At 32.8% G+C, this 12,156-nt stretch overlaps 1 protein-coding gene across 1 annotated transcript; it reads right to left on the reverse strand.

Moving 5' to 3' along the window:
* Positions 1 to 277: 277 nt before the first annotated feature.
* Positions 278 to 11,665, reverse strand: LOC143082706 (uncharacterized). Its single transcript, XM_076258525.1, has 10 exons — positions 11,549 to 11,665; positions 10,831 to 10,978; positions 10,066 to 10,269; positions 9,138 to 9,341; positions 7,928 to 8,710; positions 7,017 to 7,229; positions 6,294 to 6,389; positions 4,656 to 4,981; positions 3,991 to 4,189; positions 278 to 2,272 (listed from the first exon to the last, which is right to left on the reverse strand). The coding sequence occupies exons 2-10, from the start codon at positions 10,913 to 10,915 to the stop codon at positions 1,992 to 1,994; spliced, it is 2,391 nt and encodes a 796-aa protein (XP_076114640.1). The 5' UTR covers positions 10,916 to 10,978; positions 11,549 to 11,665; the 3' UTR covers positions 278 to 1,991.
* Between the last annotated feature and the right edge of the window lie 491 nt (positions 11,666 to 12,156).

The raw sequence follows: 12,156 nt of genomic DNA on the forward strand, positions 1-12,156 counted from the left end.
GCCAAACAGACGTTGTTGTGTAGGTATACTTTCTGCACAATCAGTTGATTGCCCCTCAACAAGAGTACAAATGGTTTTGTGGCTTCAGAAAGACTAGCATATTCCCACACATGTTTTTTATTCAACATCGACAAATACTTCAGATATGATCTGAACTAGCAGAGGCTTTTGGGAGCTGTATTTTGCTACCAAAAAATTCATAATTTTACTGCTGAAGTGAAAAATATTTAATGTTAACTTCCAAGGAATGGACAATAAAAAAATATGAAACCATAAAAACAATGAAATAACAAGTTTTATTGACATAAAAAAACATATCAAAAATTATCACAGATCTAACATTGTTCAGGTAAATAAATATTTGTATAAAGAGAGTTCACATGTCCATTATTTGTATAGAACATTAACATTTTAAAAGGTAGAAAGCTAATCATAATATTATATCTATTCCAAAAAAATCCTTTAAGAGTATTTGTTGATAAAGATCATCAAGATCATAGTCATTTGCCTGTATTATTAGTTACAAAGTGTGTTAGTAACCTAATACGATATATACCGGGTCAGTCAATTCCATATAGGCTTTGAGCATCACTCTCACCCTATATGGAATTTACTGACCTCTTATATATAGTATTAGGTCACTAGCACACTATGTAATGAATTTATCTTACGGACTATCTATATTTGTTGAATTCAGACTAGAGTTGTCTTATTTGCAATCATACCACATTTATTTATTTTTATATTAAAATTTTCAAGTGTTCAATTTTAAGAATCTACTTTCATTGGTCTGCACAAAAAACTATTGTGAACAATAACAATTTAATATCAACAACATTGATATAATAATATTAAACAGAACTTTCAATACATTTTAAATAAAAATAATCAAAAAGTGCCAAAGTTGTAACTCAACTACTAACCGTGTATTGAAATAAGCCCCACCTCCCTAGTAGCCTAATATGGAATATATACAGTCTCCTGCATACAGGATGCTTTTAACCAATCATATTCCTGGAAATGTATAGGAGGTAAGATAAAGAAAGATACTTGACAAAATCTACCATGGTACTTTTCTTTAGGTTTGAATTAAATGTTCTTAAATCAATTTCTATATATTTCCAAGAATCCATAGGTAGTTATAAGTCCTTTGGGTAACATTTCCCACTGAAATAGCAAATCAAAGCTAAGTATCCTAAAAGTTAGAACTTTCCTTTCTACTTTAATTGACATTTTGAGTGTTCATAAATAATAATTTTATTTACTTTTGTATACAAAAACATATTTGAACAAAAATAATGTTTTACATTAAAACACAATTTACAGTCATTACAAATTCGACAAAACTTTTTTTGGCTTACAAAGGAGTAAGTCCGGTAAGGACCGATTTTGGCATCAAATTTCAGTTTCATCTGACGAAAGATTTTGACCACTTTTTAAACACTTAAGTGTCTATTTCATATGATGCAATTAATTTATGTGAAAGATTATAACTTATTTAGTCATTAAAAACGATCCGATTCTGGCTCAAATATGAAAAATCTACCAAATATGCGAAAAAATGTCACTTTTCAGATGGTTTTTGTCAAAAACGAAAGTGGCCGCATCCATGTTCATCCTCAATCTTTATATATGTTATGTATTATCATTAAATACAACTTCCATTTCAATATTTTGGATGAACACGAATGCGGCCACTTTCGTTTTACACGGAAACCGTCTAAAATTTAACTAAAATGCTGGAATTGTGAAGATTTCAGTAATTTAGCATAAATAATGGTGGTAGTTCTCAATATATGTGCATTGTATTGGCAAAAAGAGCCCATATGTATGTAGCAGAACCTTTCTACTATCCAATAAATGACTAAAAGTTTACATTTTAACAATTTTGTAAAACTGCTATATTTTGGGGCCAAAAAGGGGTCTTACTGGACCTACTCCTTTATGTAATTGAGGACATTATATATATTGCAAGGAGTATAGTCAAACATTTAGGGTAGTATAACTGTCCCTTTAACAAAGTTATAAAATCCTCCTGTAGAGACTGCTCCTATGGTGATATGGACCTTTAATCCACTTGATGCCTGAACAGATCCTGGGAGTCCAAAGGTCACACTGGTCTGATTTGTATACTGCCACTGAAGAATGTTAACACCACTGTCATAAGTGCCAGCTGACACCTCATAGTATAATTGGTGGTCAGACAAAAAAATGCCTTCCCATGATGCCATGAATTTATTTTCTGTCCATAATACGCTCACAGTTTTTGTTGCTGAAAATAAAAATATGTTCTATTATTGCAGGTTAATTCATGTTTATTAAATTGTAATCAAAAGTATCGAAAGTGTTGAAAAGATACAACCCTTTTTTTACTTACTCATTTGTTAATATCAAAATGGTATATAATAATGACAAGAGTGGACATTTCTGAAATGTCACTCCATTTTTATAGAATATGATTGAATTTTCTGTGGAAAATATTTAGGATAAGAATTAAACAAACCCTGTCAGATGGAAATATACAGACATGGATTATTCAGCTCTTTTTATAAAATATGCAGCTTTATACAAACTTACAGGGTTGCTGACAAAAAAAAATGAAAATAAAAAAAAAATTTAAAATTCTTCTGGCTGATTGTTTCTCTTTATTGTTGAAGAAAACTGAATAATAATATAAGGAAGTATTTAACACCCAGACAACGCGAGTACATTGAAAAAACAAAAAGGCAAATGAAAACTTTCTGGTAAATTATCTCCCTTTTATGCTGAACTTGGAATTGGATACAGAAAAATATCCTGATAAAGTTAGACTTTTTAAAAGTAAAAGGCAAATATTTTGTTTTGTTTCGTAATCTCCCTTTATTGTTAAAATAGTTGAATATAAAAAATAAAGTTTTTAACACCCTGATAATGAAATTAGTAATGAAATGAACAAAAAAGAAAAAAAAATCTTTCTGTTTAATTATTTCCCTAAATGGTTGAACACAATTGAATATAAATAAGAAAGAATTTTACAAACTGATAGTGTGAGAACAATAAAAAATTATAGGGAAGAAATTGTTATAAACAAATATCAAAATTTAGATAACATAGAAAGATTGATTGTTTTTTATTATTGGAGGATCAGCTGAACTACTAGGAGAGAAAAGAGACCTTTGTCAGGAAAACTTGCCATCGAAGTCACTTAAAAGTGGAGTCTTATACCGTGTTCACACTATAACATCTGCACTGGGGGCGAACCCGGGTTAACTAACTCGAATTAATTCCCCCAGTTCAAACTTGATAAAAATTAACCCGGTTTAGGATTTTCCCTCTCAACAAAAATTAAAATGTAGGGTGCCAAAATTGTAACCCGCATCTGCATGTCAACTGTACATAATTTTTTACCCATCACAGATGCATTATTTTAAAGTCTGAAATAGTTTACCCACATGGTCGTTTTTGAGGAGTTCAATTGCAATCACCCCCCCCCTTTTTTTTCTTCAAATAACGTCACTTTATCCAAATGGCACCCATTTTTCGCCCAAAAAAGCGATATAGGTTTCATCGTTTGTCATTGTCTGTCAAAATATGAAGTCATTTAATGACTGACATCAAGTAATCGTTACGTTACATTGATGACTTATTTAAGCAAATGTCATATATGTCACTATAGCAACAACCTCACATTAACTTCACTTTGCGTTCACACTTAAAAGTGAGGTAGTTAATCCGGGTTCACCCCACATTAACTCCACCTCAAATGAGGGGTAATTTTAATCTGGGTTCGCCCCTGGATAAGGCATTCACACTACCTTAATTTAACCCAAATTAACTAATTCGGGTCGAACCCGGTTTAAAAAGGCATAGTGTGAATGGGGTATAACTCACTTGCTAAGTAGAGGTTCAAACTCACAACCTCAGTTTTGACAGGCTAGTAATTATTGTAGATGAATTACTTAGACCACTCTGCTACTGATGCCTCTATGTATTTGTAAATATTAAACTTACCATCAACCTGTGGTGTGTCCAGATAGACCAATAAATCTTTTCTAACTTTATCACTTCTGAGGAAGACTTTATTAACTGCCTGAATGGAAAGTTTCTGTTGAATATCACTGGCTATAGACATCTGTGAGAAGTGTGTATACATCAAATCTTGTTCTGTAGGGAAAAACATTAGTTCTAAACTGTCACCACCAATATCTACCTGCAAGTATAGAAAAAAATATCATGAATAGAGATACATTAAAGTTGTTTTTGGTTATAATATATTTCTCCTGTAGAAATTCACCCTTATTTTGGATCCACTGCCTTTCACATAAGACTGAAAAACAGGAGGTTGACTAACTGGTAAAAGGTGTCTGTAAAGATGTGCATTTTTTTTTCAATTATTGGTACTTCTTGAGGCTGTATAAAAGAAAGAAGAATAGATGCAACATACACTGTGATCAATGCACTCTACAAGCATGTGATTCATTTTACCATGATGAAAGTAAGCTTGCTTTACCCTATTCATACTAATTTACTCATGAATATTATGACAGTATGATTAACATGACATTAAAACCTAACACCTAGAACATCTTGTCAATTAAACTCCTCTAATACAAACAATAAATGAATTAGAACACTAACATACAGGCCAAAGATGGCCAATTAAACTTTGTACTTACTACATATGCATCTATACCAACATTATCAGTAAAACCAGACCATTTCAGTCTGATGTTATCTGTAACTCCCTGGAATCCTGTCTGAGGATTATACTGTGTAGATGATATACCAACAACCTCTACCTCAGCGTGGTCAGTGGAAGGACGTTTCTCTGTGATCCTCACTCCATCAGTAGATTTAACAGAAGACAAACCAGCATTGTTTTCACAGCTCAGTGTAGAATAGACAGTATAACCCTCCAATACACTGTAGTCAAATTCCCTAAATCCTGTGTTACCTGATACTGTGGTGTAGATTTGTAAGTCTGTCCTTTCTGGGAGATAGCCTGTATAAAAATGATTTAATATATTAGAATAAAACAAAAATTACAGTTCAACTAATATTTCATCTTCCCATTACACAATGTTATAGTTAATTCAGATTTGACAAGAATATTGACAAGTATGAACAGCAAGATAGATAGATGGACAGACAGACATAGTGTCCAGGTGCGGATCCAGAGGGGGGGGTTCCGGGGGTTGGAACCCCCCCTTTTTTTTGGACGATCAATGTATTTGAATGGGAACATGTGATTGGAACCCCCCCTTTTTAAAATGGCTGGATCCGCCCCTGGTGTCCATTATAACTTGAACAAATTAATATTCAACATTTCAGTCAGACTTACACGAAGCAAGTGTTCAATAATTCATCAACTCATTGGCCTGGGCAAGATGTTATCATAAAATATATGCTGATCCTTGCAGGCAGAAGTCCATTACTGGAAATTGACCTCTGATGAGGATCATAATGATTAAAGACAAGATTTCTGTAAAATTCTATTTAATTTGCTGAATTATGTAGATAATTTCTGACACTGCAACAAAGTTTAGTCATGAAATTCAGTGCTGAACTGATTAAAACAACTGTATGACTGTCATATAAACAGTAAATATCTACAGTCTTTTAATGGAAAATCATCTTAATCATCCAAACAATAACAGAAATAACAAAGAAACACAATCTTAAGTTATGACAAGAGGCTCATAAGAACTTGACCTGCATATCTGTTAAAAATTACATTTAAACATTTTATACTTTTATCACAATCAGAGTTATGTTTGCTTATTTGTAGATCTTATTTTATCGCTATTTTACAAAATTTTCCTTTGATCCTGCTGGCTGATCATTTTTTTTCTCAGCGGAGTCGAATGATATGAAAATTAATGCTAGAAACTATTATAAAGGATGCACGTGCCCGTTGTCATGAAATTAACAATGTCATCATTGTTAAAATAGCAATAAACAGATTATTATTAGTCATCTCAACTTGATTGCTTTTCTCGCTTCAGTCGTACTGACTCAAGCAAGAAAATCAATCTCGTTGAGATGACCAACGATAATCTATAATTTGTATAAAGTAACATTTGTGTATGGTATCCTCATGGATTCATTATATGGTTTCAGTCATCATCATTGTTGCTGTTTACAGTTTTTCTATATCTATTATAGATTTCAAGATATTAGTCAAAAACAAGAAAATAAGCAATGGTTTTCTTTTTTAAAATTGTTATTTGTATGGAGAGTTGTCTCATTGGCACTCACACCACATCTTCCTATATCTATATACACATTGTTCAAGTGATAAAACAGATATTTACCTATTGCCCATTTACATTCTTTGATACCAGATTGTAAATCTTCCACTTCCCATTTAGCAGACACTTCATTTAATATCCACGAATCTTCATCTATACCTACAAACCAACAAATGCTTATATCAAACTATCATAACTAAAAACAAATGTTTATCTTTATTCAGTAATTTTATCATTTATCTATGCAAAAAGTTAGACAAACAGTCAAATAATTGAATGTTACATCCTATATTTGTAATATGATTATCTACTTTTGCTATGTAAGTAAACATTCAGAAATAACATAGGGTGCATGCTCATTACTTTGCATTTGAACTTCCAATTTTCAGTTTTATTTTGAAAGATGCTGGAGAGAAAGATGAGGTAAGAAATTCAATAAAATCTTTTTAAATGTAGGTCTACATGTATTTTTACAATTACTTTTATTGTTTTCTGAAAGTTTACACGTACTGTATCAAATTCATTATATGGCCCTTTCTAAATTGCAATAGTGCTATTAAGTGTCCTATCAGAATCAAAATAATTCATAAGACATGGTCTACAAAAGTCAAACAAGACATACAGCCCATTCATGGCTACCCTTATAGACTAACATCTGGTCTAGTTTTATTAAGTCATCTTCTACTGACATCCATAGCAAATTTTAAATATATTTTTTTTGAAAACTAAACCAAACACATTTGCCAAGGAGATATACACTATAATACACTAACTCATAATACTTACTTAATCCATCATTGATAAAATTGATATCAGGAGGTGTCAAATCTACTAGTATTGGATCTGAATATGCCACACCCCTCAGTCCTGCAGTATTTGTGGCAATAACAGTGATATATATGTAGACATTGTGTACCAGTGTTATGTTATTGTTGTAACCAAAGTTCATCACTCCTACACTCCTGAACGGTTGGATTTGGGTACCTCCTTCTGCATAACCTATTGAACAAAATTTGTATTATATCATTAAAGTGTGTCAAATGATGACCATGAAAATATATGCATTGTAGCTGAAAGATTTATACATATAGATGAGAAAAAAATTCATTAATTTGTCATTTTGTTGAACTCAATAAATGTATTTACACTTTTGGTTTTTAGCTGAGTTTCATCTGCGAATGACCTTAGATGATTAGTTAGACCTGCTCCATATAACCTTCTGACGTCAAACAACAATCACTTTTTAATTGTGACATCATTTTTTTTGTATTGTGATGTCAAAGTTTACAGGAATCTGTGTGATTTTATGTAACGGTGGACAAATACATCTATTACACAATTTAGTAGGATGAAGATTTTTCAAACTAGGTGCAAAAAGATGCTTACTTAGAATATCACACTTCAAATAATATGAAGACATCTACATGATTTGTTTAATGTGATTACCAAGTTATTAAATGATGAAATGAAGCTTCATCAACTGGATTCTTAAGACAGACTGGTGCTTACAAATGGATAAAAATAAATGTTATTTGTTGGGAAAATAAACCATTCTTATACTGTAACAAATTATGAAGTAATCTCTGTGTTCTAAAGATACTTAAAAAGTCACCATAGTGCCCTTGATTGCAGATCAAATATCCTATTGGATTCATCATGAAGTTTAACCTGAAAATTTTTGAGTATCATATACATACCAATAGCCCAGCTATAATCTATAATTGGAGATTCTGGGTCTGCAAAGCTCCAAGATCCATGAATTGACCCCCATTCATGTATATAAACAACATGGCCTAAAATATGTCCACCAGAGATGTCATTACTGTCTAATGTCACTTCCTGTACAAAGAGGTCATCTATTAATAATCCTGTTGTCTGATCAGCACTTCCAATAGTTAAATTTACATTATCCTCATTAGCTTTGATATAGTAAGTGTGTTTGTGCCAAGACACTTCTTCTCTAGAGCTATCGCCATGGTTATCTCTTCTATACGCCTTTGTATATATTAAGAATATTTCACTGTGGTCTCCAAGCTGTATGAAACCTTGTTTATTGGCTGCTACAGAGTCCCAAATGGGTAAATGACTTGAAAAGAAAGAGACCTTATAAAGAGTTCCAGCAGTTATATTTTGTAATCTCTGATGAGCACTTCCTCTAATAAACAAGAATGAGCGTCCATCTTTGGCCAAATTAACATCTGAAGACACGACTGCCAAGCATGCCAATGGTTCTGGTGACCACGAGGATGGATAGTAAATATAACTTAACATGCAAATATCAGTGGAATTTACATCTTCCCACATCAGTTCACTTCCACTTGTGTTTTCAAACGATGGATTACTGACAAGATTTGCATCTGCATGTAGAAATTTTTCAGAAACAGGTTTAGTTGTGTCTATGACAACTCCATCAGATATAGCTGTTTCCGATCTTAAACCAACATTGTCAATGGCATAAACCTTGCTGTAGATTTTAGTCCCTGAAAATATTAAATAGTCATATGAAAATGTAAGGTTTAATATAGAAAGTTTGAAATCACTTCAATATTAGTTTTATTAGTTGTGGCCAGGATATGAGTTACAAAGTTCATGTAACAATTCTCTGTGATTTAGACATTAGTATGTTTACATTGAATGTGTAACTTAGTTTTAGTTTTTTTTGGCAAATTCATGCTTCAAGCTTCATGAAAAGAGAAATTTACTTAAAGATTTCTTTTTAGTGGCCAAAATGAGTTTTTAATTACATATCTTAGCAATTTTTTAATAGTTGAATGTTAGCTTGTAATCATTATTCACTTACAAACCCTAACCAAAATAATATTTATACAATCAATCTACTATTTCTATGTTTCATCTACCAGACAAGTCAGTCAGTAATGTGCAAATATAATTCTAAAGTCAAACTACCTTGTGTAATACTAGATGATAAATTCCTTGCTACTGATACATGAAGTCCAACATTTGTCCAGCCTATGACAGAGCATTCTACAGGATTGACCATTGCTCCTACACACCATCTATATTCTTTAACACCAGAATCAGTGTCAATAAACCCATGCCATCTAGCTGATATAAAATCTGATGAGTTCTGGTATTCCAAGTCAGATCTGCCTGAAAATCATTCTAAATATAAGAAATTTTCTGACAAATGAGAGGTTAATTAGCTAGCTTTATAACCAGGTTTAATCCACCTTTTTCTACATACAGAAATGCCAGTCAGGGATATAACAATTGTTTGTTGTTTTTGAGCTTTTGATTTTTTCATTTGATAAGAACTTTCTGGTTTGAATTTTCCTTGGGAGTTCAGTATTTTTTTTTTTTTTACTTTTTTCATGGTTTGAAAGAAGTCATGTGTAAACTCAAACAATAGACCATTTTCGAGTTCATCCGTCACCCGCAAAAACTCTTCAATTATGCGCGCCTTTATGACGTCCTTTACCAGGATCGCCTGTATATCCCTGCACTATTAACGTTCTCATCAAGCGTCTTAGTGATCGCCATTGTGCAGGATAAACTAGAAATAATATTGTTCTGTAGGTACTTAATCACAAGTCCCTAATGACAGTAGTGTTGAAAGACAATGAGAATTCTATTTGCCGAGTAATTCGTGCAATGTTGCATTATAGTTTTCCAACCACTCGCTCAACATTGGAATGGAAGTGAAGATGCCCCTAAACGCATGAATGATGTTCACTAAAACCAGAGTTTTTGACGGAAATGCATCAAACTCAAAAGTTGTTTATTGTTATTGACATTTTAGACACAAAAGTACTTTCATCATTTAAATATGCATGTGCTAATACATTAATTTCCTAAAATTGTCTTTAGTAATTACCTATCCCATCATACACTATACCAGACACTGGAGGACTAACATCCACGATAAATCCATCAGAGGTCACAGTTGTATGAACTCCAGAGTAGGTATAGGCTACAACATTTGTGAAGTACAAAGCACAGGGTACCAGACTTAATCGGGATATATTGTAACCAGTAGCACTTCCTGGTAATTCATCACTGCCAGTCCATATATCATGACCTAAAATAATATTAATTCTATTAGTTTGTAATACAAGCAACATATTTTACTTCCTTTCAGGCATTATACAATTAAGTCAAGAGTCTGTTATATAGTGGTTGTCGTTTTTTGCTTAATATCATATTGGTTTTTAGTTCATTGTTTTGTACATAAATCAGGTTATAAGTTTTCTTGTTTGAATTGTTTTTACATTTATCATCTCAAAGCTGACTATGTGGTATGGGTTTTGCTCATTGTTAATCTCTATGTCATTTGGTTTCTGGTGGAGAGTTGTCTCATTGGCAATCCCATCACATCTTCTTATTTTTCTTTTTGATCAATTCTTTTACACTACAAAAAGAAGCTTTTAATTATTCTTAACTCCTTCATTAAGAGTATGAAACTTACTTACATAGCATGTACTTTGATAAACTTCCACTCACTCAATGGTAAGTATACTACATACCTCCTGAGTGGTTACTCAGATAAACATCTATTCATTTATAAGTGAGTATTATAACCCCTTCCAGGCTATTTACTCAAATAAAATCCCTCTCCTTCATAGGAGAGTATATTACTAACCTCCAGGATATGTACTCAGATAAATTTTGTACTTTTGAACCAAATTTTCTGCCTCTAAGAATTTTCCACTCCAATCAATAACCATGGGTCTGCCTGTTTGAATGAAATCTTGATCTTTGACATTGGTACCTAGGGTCTTTTCTGTAACCTTAAATGTATATGTATGTATGATAAACTGGTTTTTACAAACTTTTACCAGTATTTCCGCCATGAATATGAAAGTTTTTAAAATAGTCTTTTCATAGTTTGACAAGTTTAAAACGTTTCAACAAGTACTTATATATCACTGCTATTGCAAGCCAAGTAGTCAGGACTTCTGTGTTGACATGAATTATCATTGATATGGTCATAATTTTAAATCACTGGTGAGTTTTTAATAGACAAAACACATATTGTCTAGCATACCAAATTATAAGTCTTATATCTATGATGAGATTATTAAACTTATTTGTTCAGTGGTTGAGATAGTCTTGACTAATTAAAAAGTGAAAATCATCTGGGTTTTTATGTAGAAGAGACTACCAGCCATAACTTGCAAAACACTTTTTGGTATGGCACTGCTCTATATATAGGTTTGTATTGTTCCTACTTACAACTTTACCACGAACAGATGCTACCGGTGGAGTATGAGAGAATACAGTAATACCATCTGACTTGAAGACAGCATAAGAGTCTACTGTGTACCAAACCCTCACATAGAAACTGTATGATTACTTACCACTTTACCACGAACAGATGCTACTGGTGGAGTCTGAGAGAATACAGTAATACCATCTGACTTGAAGACAGCATAAGAGTCTACTGTGTACCAAACCCTCACATAGAAACTGTATGATTACTTACAACTTTACCACGAACAGATGCTACTGGTGGAGTCTGAGAGAAAACAGTAATACCATCTGACTTGAAGACAGCATAAGAGTCTACTGTGTACCAAACCCTCACATAGAAACTGTATGATTACTTACAACTTTACCACGAACAGATGCTACTGGTGGAGTCTGAGAGAAAACAGTAATACCATCTGACTTGAAGACAGCATAAGAGTCTACTGTGTACCAAACCCTCACATAGAAACTGTATGATTACTTACCACTTTACCACGAACAGATGCTACTGGTGGAGTCTGAGAGAATACAGTAATACCATCTGACTTGAAGACAGCATAAGAGTCTACTGTGTACCAAACCCTCACATAGAAACTGTATGATTACTTACCACTTTACCACGAACAGATGCTACTGGTGGAGTCTGAGAGAATACAGTAATACCATCTGACTTGAAGACAGCATAAGAGTCTACTGTGTACCAAACCCTCACATAGAA

This window comes from Mytilus galloprovincialis, chromosome 7 (genome assembly GCF_965363235.1).
Source record: "Mytilus galloprovincialis chromosome 7, xbMytGall1.hap1.1, whole genome shotgun sequence".
NCBI classification, from domain to species: Eukaryota; Metazoa; Mollusca; class Bivalvia; order Mytilida; family Mytilidae; genus Mytilus; species Mytilus galloprovincialis.